Source organism: Panicum virgatum, chromosome 1K (assembly GCF_016808335.1).
Source record: "Panicum virgatum strain AP13 chromosome 1K, P.virgatum_v5, whole genome shotgun sequence".
Classification (NCBI taxonomy): domain Eukaryota; kingdom Viridiplantae; phylum Streptophyta; class Magnoliopsida; order Poales; family Poaceae; genus Panicum; species Panicum virgatum.
The window spans coordinates 27,093,288-27,112,275 of NC_053136.1; the positions used below are offsets into that span (position 1 = coordinate 27,093,288).

Here is an 18,988-nt window from a genome sequence, read left to right on the forward strand (position 1 = left end):
CTGTACTCATCCCTGCAATTCTGCGTTCTCCCAGTCCATCCAGACAGGCGAGAAAGAATGCAGATGTACGATCACGCGCAGAGGAACGACCACAAGCACCGTCGTTCTACGGCGTGGACCAACCCGTGGAAATGACGATGGGAGATGTACGGCTTGCTTTGCATAATTGCATCGCATGCCACAGCATGTCACGGGCATTCTATCGCTATAGTACAGCATTAGCCATGCACACACGAGTATGGCGGTAAACAACACAGGCAGCTTATAGAAATACTATTAGCCATTTCAAATACGACCGATTTTCTGTTTTGAGATAACCTTAGGATTACAGCAGATCCTGAACGGCGGAACAAAACGACTTCAGCACCCCCTCCTTGATTCAGCTGCGGCCTCCAGATGTCTGGTGCGCGGGCGGTACAGACCATACACCTGAGGGTTGTTTTTCGACAGTAGAGACGACCACCCTTCAGGCCCCCACCAAAATGCAACAAATGGAACATGCTTCCCCATACATACGCTGCTAACTACACATCTTCAACGCAAAATGAAGTTGCTGCAAAGGCGGACAGATAACGTGTAAATGATCGTTAAGATTGGTGTGACAGGGGAAAAGCGATTTCTGTCTTTATCGTATCAAGTTGCTTACCTTTCAGACCTTTTGCACTTTAGTAGTAGTAAGCTCCTTCGGCTTGCCACCTTTTACATAATCCATTTCCTACAATGGAGTTTGTGGGGCATCAGAAAAGATGTAACCTTACCTACCGAAATTCCGATGCTCATGCTAACTATTTGTCAAAATGGTGGATAAGTATCGTGTTTCAAAGATCGGATGCCTAATCCATAGGCACACTCCACCAACCGACCAGTGCCTCTAACACTTACACTGATACTCAACCAAGAAATTAGAAAAATCTAGCGCATTGCTGCATCATATGCATGTATTATAATAGGTAACGATAAAGGACACCATATCAGGTTCTACTGATGGAGCAAAAAAAAACTTGCATAATATATCAGCTTAATTTTCTGTTCAAACAGATTTACATAAAAAATTGGTGGATAGCATTGAAAGATATATGGGCAGCTGACTTGGTTAGCTCATCACTATTTACTAGGTGAAAGCTCAACCTCAGTGCAGGAGCCATATGAATTTGTGAGCTCACACAAACTAATCCTTTATATCTGGGAAAAGTCAGTGATGTTAGACAGGATCAACATAACAAATCTGGATGCTTATGTTTTTTTTTTCAATCTATCAAATAAAGGGAAAACAAAATAAATTTATGTCACACAAGGTTAACAGAAAACTCAGGTAGTAAATATAACACAGATTTGAGATATATGCTACTTTTGTTGCATCCCAAGGATTCTGACATTTTTTGTCTTAAAGCCTGGACGGACAAAACAGTAATGCTGTATTGGTATCGTAACACTATTCCATTCATCATAAATCACTGTTCACCTACACGGCTGTTTACACCATTTACACGACGTGTAAATGCTACTCGATGGGTAGCCGTGTAGGCCAATTAGCCGTGTAAAGCCGTGCAAAACTGTTTCGACCATTTAAATGGCCGTGTGTACCGCCTTTTTGCTAAATGATGGGTGGCCGACCATTCACCATTTATGCTAACATTGTCATAAATACTATGATAAGTCAAAAATACAGAAGGCGCTGAGCCCTAAATATCCTAATCTTCAGTACATCCTAAGAAACATGAAATCATGTAAGTACTGTGCTTGTGAGGTCAGTAAGATATACAAAAATGAGTCAATTGAACATGTGAGGATTGAAATATGGTACCTAAGAAGCAAAGCTAGTTCTATGAGGCTATGACCTAAAGTAACTACCACTATATTGTGAATCTATCATTCACCCATTGAAAGCGGTCACCAGCAGATATCTTGAGGTTTGAGATGGCAATTACAACCATAGATGATCAGTAGCTACATTACACCCACTATGAGAACTATTGGGTAAAGCAAGTAACCGGTGTATACTGTACAAAGCTTGGCTAGCTAGACAAGGGCAACAGTATAAATGTAACATGCATTCGTAGTGAACTGAGATGCCAACAATATAACCAAAAGATGGTGCAGAGTAAATTTCAATATAAACATTAAATAGAGTCATGCTGGAGCCTAGTTTGTAACTAGTTCAATCAATAGTGTAGCCTCAGCTACCATCCCCATGTAGGCATCTAGCAGACTTATCCAGTACATATAGGGAGAATAAAGTGAATTTACTCACATACTGTTGCAGTTTGCAAAGTCATCTTCATTTAAAACTCAAGAGAAATGGCTACCAAAAATTTTTAACACATATTTATATTTTGCGTATTTTCTGCATCACACTGTTCAATCACACCTTCATTGCAAATTAGGAGTTTTGTCTAGTGTTCAGTAGCAGAAATGCTTAACTACAATACCAATAGTAGTGCCAGGGGTGCTTCCAAGAATGCAAACATCATTGTATCAAAGATAACTTTTGTGCTACCCACTCTATTGGCATCAGAGTTGTTAATAGTTCATCATGTAATGCACTTATGTGTGTTGAGAGACAAGAATTAACAAAAAGCACCAGTGCACAAAAGTTAAAACCAGGGAACAACTTTTTGAACGCTCCAAAGTGTCCCACTCTAGACAATATGACCGTTCTTGTGCATAATTTATAGCCAACATAATTGCCCATCATTCTTATAGTTACTAAAAAAAGGGTAATTAGGCATATATTCTTGCCTTGAGTTTTAGACCTATCTTTGGTTCAAACTTTACAGATTGCAAGACGGGGATTCACTTGAGCTTTGCTGAACAGGCACCACTACCACCACCATCTAAACACCCTTTGCATATATTCTCCAACACAAAAGCCTTTTTGGGCCCAAACGACACCTAACTCCCACATAAGACACTCCAAGCATCTATCACACCGAGAAGACACTCATCCGCACTTTCATGAAGGCAAAGGTCGTAGGGACAGCTCCAAGTCTAGCACCTGTACTGTATGTAGAGCTCACGAGGCTATCTACAGAAAAGGCCACAAGACACGCATCATACCAACCAACATCGACCTGCTCACAAACATCAAATGCTTCGTCCACCTTCAGACATCGTCGACAAAACAATATCTCATCACAGTTATAGATCCAGATCAGAGTACCAATTCGTGCAAATCAAACGAGACGAAACGGAGCCAACGAAATTCCAACCGAAATTAAATGGGAAATGTGCCATGCTGCCGCAGAGGAGAAATTGAGGAGCACTCACCTTGCCGGTAGCCTCGTAGTAGTCATTGAGCGCCCACTGGTACTTGGACTGATCCAACCCGAACCAGTTCGCCACGTACTCATCGAGGCTCGCGTGCGCTGCGACCACAACAGCGAGAGAATCCGAGAATGAGAACCCTATTTTTGCAAATTTCTCCAAATCTCCCGAGAAAAAAACAGAATCCACCAAAATCACGAAATGCGGTTCACTCACCTTCCTGGACGCGCGCGACGGCGTCCCAGAAGAAGCCGAACGCCGATCCGTCGTGCTTGCCACCCGCGGACGCCTTCTCGTACTGCGGCGGCGGCACCTGCACCGGCGGCGGCGGGACCTTAACGGGAGCCGGCGGCGGGGGCGGGGTGAACACCACCGCGGGCGCCGCGACCGGGCTCGCGGGCTTCCGCGGCGTGGGCGACGGGGCCGCCCTCTGCGGGGTCGGCGTGGGCGACGGGGCCGCCCTCTGCGGGGTCGGCGTGGAGAAATCCGAGCGCGGGGACTCGGGCGGCGGGGTGCGCGACGCGCCCCGCGGCGTGCTCGCGGGAGACGGCGGCGTGATGAAGACGGTGAGGTTCCCGGCCCTCCCGATCATGGGCGGCGGCGGCGGTGACGGCGAGGACGAGGACCCCATCTCGCCCTGAGCTCGAGCAGGAGCTAGGGTTGGGTTGGGGGCAGGCGGAGGCGGAGGCGGAGGCGGCGCAGCGGAGCGCGGCGTCTAGTGGCCTGGGGAGGAGAGCGAGAGAGGGGCGCTCGTGGGAAAAGCCCCAGACACCATTGCAGACAAGGCAGTGGTGCTTTTGTTCGCTTCCTAAATTTCCCACTTTTTTTTAGTCTTTTTCCTCAACGCATAAACGCACATGTGACATGCAATTTAAGAAATCTAATTAGGGTCTTGTTTAGTTGAAAAATCAAAATTCCAAATCGTCGAATGGAAATCTTACATGTATAAAATATTAAATCTAGATAAAAAATAAATAATTGCATAGTTTGCTTATAAATTATGAGACGAATTTAATAAATCTAATTAGATTATAATTAGACATTAAATTATTTCAGTGGCCACCATTATTATTTTGATGAAGATCATGACTCTTCCCCTTCTAAATATGTCAGAGCATATGGCGCTGTCCACGGTGGTCTGTGCACCGCGCCTTCCAAGGCCTCACGGGGTCCCGTTCGGTGGGTATTGGGGTCAGTGGGCAAGAATCCGCGGACCCAGAGTGGTGCGTTGGAGACCCGGTGCACGCGCTCAAGAATTCTCACACATTTCCCTTTTCTCTTTTTTCTCATAATAAAATAACGTGCCTTTTAGCGTTTGCCTCCGGGCTTACCTGGACAGCGTCCACGGACTTCTATGTTGCGGGAGCGTCAGTTAGGACCCGCGTGGTAGCGGCAAAGTTGTGGTGGGCCCGGTTGCGGTGTGCGAAGACCGGGTGTACGGGAAGGTGGAGCGGTGGGAACGGTAAAAGGGCTTTGTCCTTGGATCCCAGTTCCACTTTGCGCGCAAGAGTCGATCCACTGTTGGGGATGGCGTGGGGCAAGCAAAGGTTACGGTTCTATCCCTGGAGTCTGCGTGGATTAGCAGTGTCATGACCAAGGTTTTTTTTCCGGACCGGAACACGTCGGGAAACCGCGGTAATCCGTGTAATCGGTCCAGACAAGTTCCGATACCGGCCGGTTGGAAACCAACCAAATTCAAAATTCAAATTTGAATTCAAAAAAATGAAAAATTCTCAAAAAATTTCTAAAAATACTTCAAGTTGCAACGAATCTAATGGTATCAAATTTTCTCAAATATTCGTTCATTTAGTATACTTTGCGGGTATTTGAATTTAAAAAAAAAAGAAAAAAATAGGCCAGCCCATTAAGGCCCACTTTGGCCAATCGCGCCGGCATCATCACTCACGCCCCCCCCCCCCCCCCGAACCCTCACGCCCGACCCACTCCCTCTCCCATCTGCTCCGCCGCCACCACGCCCCGACCGGCGCTCACCCCCGGCCAGCCGCCCGGAGACCGCGGCTAGCCAGGCGGTAGCTCCGGTTAGCCGGCCGGTGGGTGGATCTACCGGCCCCCACCGGTAAATCGAGCGCGTAGCCGGTTAGCCGGCCGGGAGCGGCGGTTAGCCGCCAGAAGGTATGAACATGTTTTTTTTATCCTATGAGTTGATTTAGAATATTAGATAATTTGTTTTAGGATTTAAGTAAGATTTAGGTGTATGACTTATGTGTATTTAGAATTTAGGTAAGATTTAGGTGTATGACTTAGGTGTATTAGATGATTTTTTACACTATGACTTAGAATTTAGGTAGATTTGATTTAGGTGTATTTAGGATTTAGGTAGATTTGAATATTAAGGTGCATATATAATTTAGGTAGATTTTATTTAGGTGTGTATATGACTTAGCCACTTAGGTAGGTTTGATTTAGGTGTATATTTGATTTACGTAGATTTTATTTATGTGATTGATATGTTTTTGTTGTCTATTTATGTAGATAGACAATGTCAGCTAGAGATAAAGATGTTGTATGGAAACATGGTGAAAATTTTTATTCCGGATGGCGATGTAACTATTGTCATACGCAGAAAGGAGAAGGTGGTGCAACTAAATTAAAACAACTGTTGACTCAAAGACATCCCATGTAAGAGTTATTCCGTACGACATTGTTGTTTTCTCTATTCAAATATATTGCTTACATACTCGGTTGCACATGTAGCGTTCTGGTGGATGATGTACGGATCAAGCACTCCAAAGCTGCAGTACCTTGCCATGCGGCTTGTTTCACAATGTTGTTTGTCCAGTGGATGCGAGCGGAACTGGAGTACTTTTGCTTTGCTGCATACAATGGTTCGCAATCGGTTGTCGCACAAGAAACTTAACAAGCTTGTCTATGTCAACTACAACCTTCGTCTGCGACTTGAGGACGTCTCCGGCCCACCGATGCGTGAAGAAGGTGATTTTATTGACCAGCTGGCCCATCTTTCATTCTATGATGAGAATAATCCGGTGCGGGAATGGATGGAATATGGTAGATCTAATCGGGCTCCTGTTCTGGACGAGGATGGTGATGACGAAGACGTCCCTCTCAGATCTACATGAGGCTACGGGGGATGATTGCATCAGCAACTAGGCACGTAAACATGTGGGTGACACTCACCTAGGGAAGAGGAAGTTCCAAAAGGGGGCTACGAAGAGTGACCCAAAGCGTAAAAAACGAAAAGGCAAAGCAGCAGCAAAACTAGTGAGTAGCGACACCTCCACTGATGATGGTGATGGTGAGCGTAGTCCACCGTATCAGGAGACTAGAGATAGCAGCTCGGCTGATGATGGTGATGATGGTGACGGTGCTGATGCTGGTGGTGGTGGTAGTGGTGGTGGTGCTGCTGGTGGTAGTTGTGGTGGTGGTGATCCCATTCGTTTCACAGGTATACATTGTACCTACATATGTACACATATTTCTGACTATAAGTACTAATTATGATATATGGTTGATTGTAGGAGAGACTCAATTCACACATGCTACTCAGGACCCCGACCATGGAGCACCGCAATCGCAGAGGAGAAATATTGGACCGACGGACTACGACACTCCACATTTCCTACAGTGATGCCTCGCACTCTTTTCACTATCCCATATCTGACATCAGCATGCAGCTATCGATAAGATGGGCGTACGAATGGGAAAACTCCCATTTTTACACTATGCTAGTTCAGAAATGGGAGACAACATCGGCGTGGACATGGCAATCTTGGCAAGACTACAAAGTTGAGCTACTTAGAGTGCGAGGTTTGAATGTGATATCCACCGCCGAATACCAAATGGCGTCCCAAATGGGGGTCTTCCCATTCTTACGTTGAACTTTTATTGATGTGTATCAGTGACTATTATATTTGTATGCACGATTATGACTATGGTATTTGTATGCACGCTTATTACTATTGTATTTGTATGCATGATTATAAATTGTTGCTTTGGTGTTGTCATTAATACGTGCATAGCTCATGCCAAAAATTTTATTTATTTCACAACGAGGAACCACTTTAAAACCGTCGGTTTTTTTATTCAACGCCCCGGTTACCACTCAAATCGGAGCGGTTTAAGGACCTAACCGGGCGGCTAACCGGTAGAAACCGGTTGAACTGTCTTTTTTTTTTAAATTTGAATTTGGCCGCTTTTTTCCGGTTACCGGTCAAACCGGTCCGGTTTACCGAAACCGGACGGCGACAGTTTGATCCTACCGGTCGGGAAAAAAACCCTGGTGTCATTGGGAAAAAAAAACCCTGGTCATGACACTGTAGGCATGTAGCTGGCCCGCGGGTCGCTCGCCACACTAGCTTTGAACCTCCATGAAATGTTGTCATGCCCATGCTGCTATGAAATGTTGTCATGCCCATGCTGCTTGGTTTTTAAAGAATGATTAATCACTCGTAAATGTCATATACGGGGTAATAAGTAATAACTTATTTTTATAGGTCCGATTCAGCTTTTTCCCTTTCGTTTAATATGTACAGTATTAGGGCTATCAGATCTTGAGAAATACAAACTTCTGTAGTGTGGCAAAAAAACAAACAAATAAGCTTATTTTTACACCATAAAGGCAATACAACCACTACTAAAAAACATTTTTAGAGGCAGGTAAAAACCTATTTTTAAAAATGGATGCGCTACCTGCCTCTAATTTTCATAGCTAAAAATCAGATTTTTAGGAACGGCTAACATAACCGCCCCTACAAATGATTTGTAGCAACGGGTAAGCACATGACCCGTTGGTACAAATCGATTTGTAGCAACGAACGAGCCCATGACCCGACCCTACAAATTATTTTCTAGAATATAAAAAATTAAAAAAAATGCTAAAATAGCAAAATAAAAACAAAAATATACTACTAACCGACCACCACCACATGCCCCTCTCCTATCGAGGTACCATTTTTTAACAAGATATACACACTTGCGTAAATCGGGATTTGAATCGCTTACCTCAAGCCTCAGCGAACACCTTCCTTACCACCACACTACATAGTCACTTGTGACTCTATGTGGTATGCTATTCTTTTATATTAATTCTGAATTGATTTGTAGAGGCGGGAGACGCCATCGTCCGCCCCTAAAAATCATTTATAGGGGCCGGTGATGTCACCACCAGCACCTCAAAATAGTTTTCTATTTTATCCAAAAATTTATTTAATTGTTTACATATAGCGAAACAAATTAACAAAATGTAAAAATTTTACACTATAGTTACTGTGAATTATAGAAACAAAAAATATGTCAAGTATATTTCAGTGTATATAAAGGTTAAGATTGTGAAAACCTCAAAGTCTGACATGAGTTATATAAGATACTATATAGTTATAGCTATTAGAGAACTTATACTAATTTTTTGGACCATTAGATGACCTCAAATGAAAAAGTTATCAACTACAAAGTTTTAGATCTCGTCATTCTCTACAATTTTAATATAAAGTTTCACTTCAATCGAGACCATATGAAAAATTTATGAATTTTTTGTATGGAACCATTTGTAGGGGCGGGCCATGCCATCACCCGCCCATAAAAATGTCTTTGTAGGAACGGGTGAGGCCATGACCCGCCCCTACAAATGCCACCATTTCTAGGGGCGGTTCATGATGTCACCTGCCCCTAGAAATGCTCTTTTTAGGGGCGGGTGATGCCATGAACCGCCTCTGAAAATGACGCTCATTTTTAGGGGGCGGGTGAGAGGGTGGCCTGTCACTAAAAATGTTTTTTTGGGGCGGGTCGGATGCTACAGTAATCCCGCTCTATTTTTAGCAACAGATGACATTTTAGTCCGCCCCTAAAAAAATTCGGGGCATTCCTACAAATCATTTTTGTAGTAGTGAACACAAGTGTCATAAATTGTGCCAAAAAAAGGTATACATGAAATGTCAATACATTTTGTTTTGAGACGTTCTTAAAGTCGGACAGACCACTCAGGCTATCCGCACTCGTCGTACTCTATTTCCATCCTTTAAAAAGAATATCACTGCTTGATCATCAAAATTCTCAACTCTATCTCCAGTTTTCCCGCACCCATTCATCCTCCATTTGTATTTAGTAATTATTATCTCGTCATGAATTAATTAGGCTCAAAAGATTCGTCTCGCAAATTATAGACAAACTATGTAATTAATTATTTTGTTTAGCTACATTTAATACTTCATACATGCGTTGAAACATTCGATGTGATGGGAAATCTTGTAAAGTTTTGAAATTTTAAAGGCAACTAAACAAGACCTCTATATATATTAACTACCAAGAGATGGGACCACCATCAGATTTTCTCCACCCTCTGTCTCTTTTCGTTCTCTCTCCCTCTCCTCTGGTCTCTCTCCACCGGCTCGTCCCCTTCTCCTCTGCCCTGGTCGCCGGCCCTGCTCCCTCTGCTCGCACCAGCAGCGGGCGAGCAAGCGACGGAGCAGACCGCGCGCCCGCAGGCGGGGTGGGTGGAGCGTCGCGGAGCTGTGGCTGCATGGCGCGTCGCGGAGTAAACATGAGCATCTCCAATAGTTTCTAATTTTTCCTCCCTAAATCTTGTTTGCCAACTCCCCAAATAGCTATGGAGAGGAAGAAAAAAAAGTCCATCTCTAAGAGTTTCCTATTTTTATTTTTACTCCCAAAAAATGAAAAGTTGTGGCCCCACAAGGTTAATTCCACGAGAAACTTTCATGGCTGGCGGACAGAGCTTCTTGCAAGTCAGATTGCTAGTGATTTAGGGCATGAGAAGGCTTGGAAATTAAGGGAAAAGAAAGAGAACGACGAGGGGATTCCATTTTACCTCTTACTTGTGCCAGTAATAATGTACCATGGCAACCGGAATCGGTGCGGGAAGAAGTGGCGGTGGTCCGGTTTGTGCCGAAGCAGGCCTGGTGAAGATGCAGGGGCTCGGCGCGGGATAGGAGATGCAGCGAGCATCGGCGGCGTTGGTTCCCTTGGCGACAATGTGCTGGACTGCGTAGGAAAGGGTGAGCGCGAGCAGCACAGGGGCAGGGCTTGCGGCACTCAAGGGCGGATCAGGAGCGACGGAGACGTGCACATATTTACGCACAAGGATGAGCAGTATGCCAATTGTTAGGAGATGAAGAATTAGGATCGAAAACTATTGGAGAGTATTATTTTCCTTTTCTCTTATCTTTTATCCCTTATATTATTATACTACTAGTGGAGGTGCACGTGCCGCAAGCACGTGTTTAAAGCCAAATTGATTATATTTATTGCGCGATGAAGTAACTAATGGGAGTTTAGATGAGTTTATTCGGAGCCAATCAAATCCATGCACGTAGGCAGTATTTATTTGCTTGAAGGAAAGCAAAACTATACCACTGGAAGACGCTTGCGATTAAAAAAAGGCAGTGCTAATTTAAAAAAACATAATGTATGTTTCAATTATTGCAGGAAAGAAGTGGTAAAAGCTGATTCCTTTATAAAACAGGAAATGATACTTGCCATGCATAGCTAATTAAATTAAAACGTAATATTACAATCCTAATCAAATTCCTCTCCATAAGTCTAATTGTTTTCATTCTCGTCAACGACGGGATCTGTATTGCCGTTGTTCATGTACTCAAATACGTCGCTTAAGGAACGGAAAACGGAAAACGTTGTTACTCTTGGAGTGAGCATCTAGCATCTTCATCTTATCAGCACGTTCAGCAATGGCACATTTTACGGCATCGTTAACCAAAATGTCCATGCGCAACCCATGTCTAACATCTGAAGAATATGTACTACATATGTAATGCCGAAACAATCAACAATTGAAAACTATTACATGCCACCTTCGAAGTGTTTTATCCGTGGATAGGTGCCACTTTGAAAAAAAAAATATTCTACTGCTCTCGCACTCCTCAAAGCTGCCTGAACAAATTTATTCCGTTAGCTAGAAACACTAAATAAAACACCATAAAATGAAGGTGAGTGTGCTGGAATTAAATTATTTATTTAGCAACCTCGGTCACGGTTCACAAGAGTTCCTATGACCATCACGAAGTCATTGTGGACTTCAGCTTCAAGAAAATTTTCACCTGTCACCAGGTTGTTGTCCGTGGCGGTGCGTATGAATCCAGTACCACTTCAACATGATAGATTATTTTTCTGTGTACATGTGTACAAAGAAGAAAACTCAAACATAGTGATAATTAGAAAGCCAAACCTCAGATCCCTAATACAGATCTCCCTTGTAATGTATGTGTTGACACCCAAAATTGGCAAATACCGAGGTTCACTAGGCAGTTTGGGCGAACCGGTCAGACCGGTTGTAGAAACCGGTCAGACCGGTCTGGGTAACATTGTCAAATTGCCAATTGGACTGCAACATTGCGTAGATCTCGTTGAGACGATCGAAATGCATATGTGGAATGTCCAATTGGGAGTCAAAATGAGGAAGTTATGCCTCCCGGAAGATCTGCACCCCACTCTGACCGCTCAGACCGGTCCAGGGCGGTTAGACCAGTTTGGAGACCTGTCAGACCGGTCCGAAATGCCCAATCCGAGTTAGGAGTTGTATTTTGACACATGATTTGTTAGGATTTCGACTCCTAAAGGGTACAGACCACCCCATCCTATAAATATGAAGGGTTACGGCCGATTGAGGGCATCTCAAACCCTAGCTTCTCCAACCCCATCTGCTATTCTTCTTGCGTCTCTACGGCGTTCGAGGGCGTCTTGGGTGGTCTGCCGACCTCAAGACAACCATAGATCTGCAAGCTCCGACGGGGTCCCTCCCGAGCTCGCGGTTCTAGATTTTTGCGGCATCTTTGCTCCAACCGGTCTGACCGCGGTTGGTGCAACCGGTCTGACCGGTCTACGTGAGGCTTCGCTGGTGAAGATTGATTGCGATCTGCACATGCTAGCGCATTCGTGTGTTGACCGAATTTGTGTCAATATATTTTAGTGACTCCGCTAGGGAGAAGAAATCACCATCGGCGAGTATGGCCGGTGAAGATCAAAACAAGTTCAAGGTTGACCCCGAGAACGGTGACAATATCGAGTACGACGATCTGCCTGAAGAGCAACCCCAGACATTTGAGATTCAGCTCAAGCAGTGGGAAGAGGAAGCCAAAAGGAAGCTGATCTCATGCTACGAGAGGACCCCGCAAAGCGTGATCGAGAAGGAGAAATTTGTTGTGCCGATTCTCTCATCTACTACTTCATCTACCTCTATGAGCAATGTAAGCGATCTACCCTCTGATATTGTTGGTAAACTGGTTGCGTTAGTTAAGAAATACGATGAGTCACAACAGTTTACATGCAACTTGCTCATTGGTATTTGTGAAAGAATTCAATCTTTAGAAAAAGGCTAAGGGGTACATAATAGTTATTCTACTGAAACCCTAAACCTTGGTTCATCGGCATCACCCACATCTACATCACAATCTTTGTATAGTGTGCCATCCAACTATTTCGCTGGGCAGTTACCGCCGCCACGTTCACCCCTAACATGCATGGCCGAACCGGTTAGACCGGTCCTGCTGACTAGTCAGACCGGTGCGATGGTGGCCAGCCCAGCAACATCAACACCGATTGTGCCAATTATTTCTTCGGCTGGCTTTAGTCGAATGAATGAATTGGCAAATATTGATTCTTCGTATACTACTGTAGTGTGCAGTGTGCCGCCTATTCCTCCGTAAGGATCGGGTGTCCATCATTGGCTGATTCTGAACAATGTGCATAATGATTTGTTAAAGCGCACACCCGTTAGTTCTGTATAGATGATGGCGCAGACTAATCCTATCACACATCGTTTAGCTTCTAACGCGCAAGCATCTACAAGTAGTAATTATGAAGCCGATCTTGCTAGGATGAAAGCAGATTTGAACATACTGCTTGATACTAAGCTTAGTCAATTAGGTATAAATCCTAATAAAAATCGGCTGTATCAACAACCGTACCCTGATGTTTTTGATTTAATTCCTTATCCTACGTGGTAGCGCATTCCCGACTTTATCAAATTCAGTGGGAACGACAATCGGTCAACTTGGGAGCACATTAGTCAATATGTTGCTCAACTTGGTGAGGCTAGTTCCAGTGATTCTTTGTGCATTTGATTGTTTTGATTGTCTTTGACTGGGACTGCTTTTTCTTGGTTTTCTTCATTACCCCCTAATTCGGTTCGCTCCTGGAATGAATTGGAATAAAAATTCCATGATTACTTTTATAGTTGGGAGAATGAAGCTAAAGTGATAGACTTGACATCAGTTAGACAAGACAAGGACGAATCTGTTTCTGATTATTGTAAAATATTTAAAGAAATTAAAAACCGATGTTTCAATTTGTCAATTTCTGATAAGGACTCGATGGATATTGCTCTTGGTGGTTTGCATTCATATCTTGAGGAAAAGCTTGAAGGTTTCAATTACTACAATCTTAACGTTTTACAACTTCGAGTTATGAGCCAAGAGTATAAATTTAGAAAAGCCAAAGAGAATTGTGAATCTCATCAGTCCAACACATATGTTGAGTGTGAAGTCAATGATTCGGACGATGAGAGAAAAGAAGTTTATGTGGCTGAGTTTGTATGGCCATCTGAAGCTATGCCATGTTCTTGTCCATCGCTTAAGCCTATTACAAAGAATCATCGAGAAGAAGCTCGTTTTACTTTTGATGTTTCTAAGTGTGATCGCATATTTGATGAATTGCTTAGAAGTGGAAACATCAAGTTATCTCATGTCACACTGCCGCTTGAAGAACTGAAGCGGTGTGCATATTGTAAGTGGAATAATTCATTTTCTCATGCAACTAATGACTGCAATGTGTTTGTCGATATGTACAATCGACCGTTAATGAAGGACGATTGACTTTGCCTGAGTTGCAAATTAATGAAGCTCCCTTCCCTATTCATACTATTGATCTGTGTAATGCCAAGGTGCTCATTCGGCCGGAACAAGCCGTAGGAGTGAAAGAAAAAAATGTGATCATTGGTGAAGAAAGGCCGAAAGATGTCAAGGATAAGATTCTGGCCAGAGAAGTGGTGCTAGAAAAGACTCCTATTGGTAGTGAGTCACTGAAAATTACTGTCAAAGCTTCTAGACCCGAGGGGGGGGGGCAAATCCTCCAGCAGACTTAAGTCGGCCTGCTGCCCAGGCGTGACCGGTCAGATCGGTCTCCCCGACAGGTCGACCCCAGGGCCGACCCAAAATATTAAAGCTCAAATGCCCAGAAGTGGGTATTTGGAAGGTGAATGAATCAAGGGTGCGGGAAAGAGTTGTAAAACAAAAATCCACCTTTGATCAGTTGTTGAACAAGTACACAAAGGCCATTCCGAAAGATCGGCCAGTAAAATAGATATTAAGGTCACCTTTGCGTCAAGACAAGCCTTCTTCTCCTAGGGGAGGATTCAATAAGCGCAGGGGTGATGTCACTACAAAGTTTCCTCTTTAAAGTGTGTATGTCAACATGCCATTGGTGTCATCGGTATCGGATTCTTCTTGCCCAACATGGGAGCATTAAGGAGTTTGGATGTAATGCTATCCGATGCCGCATTCACCGTCTCACCAGAGTGGAGGATGCTTCAAAAGACCTGTGTTTGACAGGTTTTCACGACCGGTGCATGACCGATTGGGACCACGTCAATCAGGTCTAGCGCGGTATACTACACCGGTCAGTGTAGGGAATAGGGCACTGAAAAACAAAATTTTTCTACCCATATCCAGGAACTACTGTTGTTATAGATCACAGGATTACAACTAGACGCGCAGGTCACTACGTGGTTTTCCCCCCTATAGCCACGAAACGTTTAGGCATCACCACTAATTTGGGTGCAATAGGGGGGTTCTATGGCACCGAAACAGTGATTCGGCTGTAATATGAGTGCCTATTACTACACATAAATTGTGTTGCGATATTTATGTTTTGTGTTGCAACAGGGTGACGCTAATGCAGCCATTTTTAAGTTTTGTGTTGCAATTGGTTGGGAATACTGCTACACCATTTCTGAGTTGCATTAGCATGTCATGTGTTGTAATAGAAAGGTGCTATGGCGACCATACTAGCGTTGGTTGCTTCTGAACGGCAATATAGCAACGTCTGATTTGGGTTGCAAATTTCTTGGTGCATTGTTGCAATACATAGGGGGCTATTGCTTCCTTTCTTGCCTCAAGATGCAATAGCATGTACGTATTGCCACAAAATTTTGTGGTTGCACTAGTTGTCGTAGTCCTTGCAACTATATCAGACTTATTGTAATGAGGTCGTCCTTGGTTGCACTTAAATTTGTCTATCGCCACGCTTTTTGTTCCTACCAGAGAGCAACGATCAGATCGGGACTCATCCTTGATCGGGACTCGATCTAATTCCAAGTATTCGATCTCCATCGGGGGGCAGCGTAGGTCCTCCACAATGTCTAGATCTCCATCTGGATCGGAAGGTATACCCACGACATCAATCAACATCTGCGGTGCCATCGGTATGGTTGTCTTGATCTCATATATATCTCCCCTGCATATATATGCATATTGCTAGACCATGATCTCTAGCTCGTTTCAAACATGCATGCAGATTAATGGCATCATATGAAGATAGGAGTTGGATGCGCTTGCCTCGACATTCAGAGGTGTGGAAGAGGAATTTTCGATCTTTTATTCAAACCTTTGGCACATCATCGCGAGGTCTTGCATCTGTTGTGTGCCCATGTACTACATGTCAATGTATGATGAGATATCGTAACGTGTTTGAGATTCAACTTCATTTAGTGAATAGAGGGTTTGCTGATTGTTTCATCAATAATGAAATCGAAGGCCAAACTAGTTCATCAGCTGAGGGTCATGTGAATCATGATGCCAGCCCTGATCTCAATAATACTGGTATAAGAGAACCTGAAGATGCACAACCTACAGCTGATACATCACCTTATTTTGGAGAGGACGATGAAGAAGACGCATGTGATGACCATGCTACCACTGATACTCTAATTAGAAACATTATCAGTGGCTCTATACATGGACAAATCATAGATGCTGAGGAGCCAAATAAGAATGCAGAGATATTTTTGAAACTATTAGAGCAGGCAAAGAAAGAATTGTATCCAGGATACAAAAATGCAACTAAGGTTTCATTTATCGTGGAACTTTTTTAGATAAAGTGCTTGTATGTAATTAGTAACGCAGCATTGGAGGCCATACTTAATCTGTTTTCAAAGGTTCTCCCTGAAGGCCATTGTCTTCCTGACTCCTTGGATAAAGCACAAAGGGTGGTTCGAGACCTAGGCTTGGACTATGTCAAGATACACACATGTAAGAATGATTGTGTGTTATTTTTTAAGGAATACGCAAGTCTAGAGACATGTCCCATTTGTAAGGAGTCAAGGTGGAGAGTTGTAGAGAAAATCTGTGATAATGACAGTGCAGATGGTGCTACTACTGTTAAGAAGCGGTTACCAGTTAAGATCCTACGCTACTTTCCTCTTATTCCTCGGCTGCGAAGAATGTATATGTCGAAGCGCACATTAGAGGAAATGCAGTGGCACAAGAAAGAATTGGTCAACCATAGAAAAAACACTACTAGATTTTAGGGCTAATGCCATGGAGTCCATGGCAACAACACAAAATTTGTTGCATTAGATAGGTGATATTGCAACAATTTTGTATTTCGGTTGCAAAAAAATTATGATATCGCAACCAATAGAAATTTTGTTGTGAGTAGCTCAAATTATTGCCACATTTAATTTTTGTTGTTATAATTTTTATTTTCGTTGCAATAAGTAAGGGTTATTGGCACAAAATTCAAAGCGGTTGCGAGTAGTAAACGATATTGCTACGAATTTATTGTGTTGCATTAAATAATTACGTGCGTTGCAATATATTTGTCTATATTCCAACAAAAAACTAAGTCGTTGCATAAAAATGGTATTTTTGCCACCGATTATACTTGTTGGTATACATTTGTACGATTTGTGGCAATAGATCAGTGTACTGAACTAAAAAAATTACGTTGCCTCAAATATGGGTGGACCCAATATAACAAACACCTGGGCCCATGAACAAAAGGATCGATGGACCAAGACCGAATCTCTTATTTGGCGCTCATTTGCCGGCACCCATCGCAGTGAACGCCCCATATCAGTCCACGCCCTCTACTCCACTTTCCTTTTTCGGTATCCGTGTCGTGTTGCTGTCCGTTCTCACTTCTATTTTTTGAATTCCGTGACGTTTTTACTCCCCCTGCCTGCCGCCCGTTACCAATTCCGATTCCAATCCCCCCATTCCCCCGCTGCCCCTTCAGTGTTCCGATATTTTTCACCGCCCCCCAAAATCAGACGCGCCGCACTCAATCTTGCTGCCGCGTCGAGGTTCTCGCCGGCCGGCGATTTCCTTCCTCGCCGTGCGGGATCGGAGCCGTGCCGAGAGAGGAGGGGACCCTCGCGCGTTCGTCCTGGGAGAGCGGCTCGCCGCGTTCGCCCTCGTCAAGCGCCAACTACCGACTTCAATCTCGGCGCACGCAGCGTCATCCTCGTCGGCCGCCGATTCGTCCTCGTCGGCTGCCGATTCGTCCTCATCGAGCAGAAGTCACGACGAGAGCGAGGTCGCGCCGGCGATTCGTTATTGCCGAGAGGGAGGCGCGCGGGAGCGAGGGGGGCTCGTCGTTCTCTTCGCCGGCGATTTGTGGTCGTTCTCGCCGAAGGGGGAGACGCACCGGGAGTGAGGGCGGGTTCACACGTCGATCTCGTCGCCCGGCGATTCGTCCCCACCAAGGGGAGGCGCGCCGGGAGCGAGGGTGGTGCACTCCCGTGCGTGATTTTCTCCAGCGGCCTGGGGGTGATTCATCTTTCGTCGAGGGAGCACGCTGTGAAGGGAGGGACGACTCCGTGCGCAGGGACCTGCACTCCATTCGCAGGTTTGTCCCCCCTTCCTCGCGGGGTTCTTACTTTTTTGATTGGAATTCATGTCTGGTAGTTTCGTAGGATTTTAGGTGTGAAATTTTTCATGCTACACGCAGAGCTTGCCATTCGAGGTTTGGTCAGTTTTTGTACATCTACTTTATTTTGATTCGACTACATGGTTGAGAGAGGAAAAAATACAGAGAAGACTTATAGTCAGCACATGTGACATGTGCAAGGAATGAGCAGTAGGGGAAGCAGAACATTTCGAAATTTCATGTTAGCAGAAATAGTTTTAATGGGGACCGCCTATTTCTCCTGACTCTTTTTGAATAGCAATACAAACTAGTAATATGACTTGCTATCTGTGTCCAGATAAATGTACTAAAAACAGAAAATAAAATAGAGGAGGGTGTTTGTGTGGTTCAGTTGCCCCGCACCTACATAACACCATCGCTCAACTTAAACTGAACAAGAATGTCAAGGAGTCAAGGACCCTGAGCCCACTATTTTTTTTATCTAGGAGCCATTTTTTTGCATCTGCCTAAGATTTTGCCTAAACTCACTTACTGGGATGAGCTTGATTAAATTATGGTATTATCAGGTTTTGTGAGTGGTTCTCATAAGTTGAGCTATTAAATGTATTGCTAATCTCTCAATCAGATAGTGCTTTCTCCATGAAAGGTTTTATTTTCTTGGTAGGTTTGATGTTTTCATTTACTTAAAAGTAACTGCCTATAAAGTTTTGGACCTACGGAGGATAAAGCATTCAAATGTTCTAGTTAAATATGTTAGAAAGTTCATAGTCTTATATCTGAAAAGGTTTTTGGAACTAAAAGTTTGCTGATGTGGTAGTACAGAGTTTATAGTGCCAGGTTTGAAAGTTTTTGG

At 43.9% G+C, this 18,988-nt stretch overlaps 1 protein-coding gene across 2 annotated transcripts; it reads right to left on the bottom strand.

Annotated features, from left to right (window-relative positions):
• Nucleotides 1–239: 239 nt before the first annotated feature.
• Nucleotides 240–4,054, bottom strand: LOC120700398 (leucine-rich repeat extensin-like protein 3). 2 transcript variants are annotated; one of them, XM_039984630.1, is made up of 5 exons: nucleotides 3,726–4,044; nucleotides 3,481–3,692; nucleotides 3,268–3,365; nucleotides 647–715; nucleotides 240–553 (listed from the first exon to the last, which is right to left on the bottom strand). In XM_039984630.1, exons 1-4 carry the CDS (start codon nucleotides 3,893–3,895, stop codon nucleotides 650–652), a joined length of 546 nt encoding a protein of 181 aa, XP_039840564.1. In that variant the 5' UTR covers nucleotides 3,896–4,044; the 3' UTR covers nucleotides 240–553; nucleotides 647–649. The 2 variants fall into 2 exon arrangements, with proteins under 2 accessions (XP_039840564.1, XP_039840557.1); XM_039984623.1 differs by having other exon boundaries at nucleotides 3,481–4,054.
• Nucleotides 4,055–18,988: the final 14,934 nt, after the last annotated feature.

Bases quoted from the DNA above. Each gene is read 5' to 3' on its own strand.
- LOC120700398 (XM_039984623.1), bottom strand. From the start codon at position 3,895: ATGGGGTCCTCGTCCTCGCCGTCACCGCCGCCGCCGCCCATGATCGGG. The intron at 3,366-3,480 runs GTGAGTGAACCG...TTGTGGTCGCAG, and splicing joins CGTCGCGCGCGTCCAGGAAG to CGCACGCGAGCCTCGATGAG. The intron at 716-3,267 runs GTGAGTGCTCCT...ACTCCATTGTAG, and splicing joins ACTACGAGGCTACCGGCAAG to GAAATGGATTATGTAAAAGG.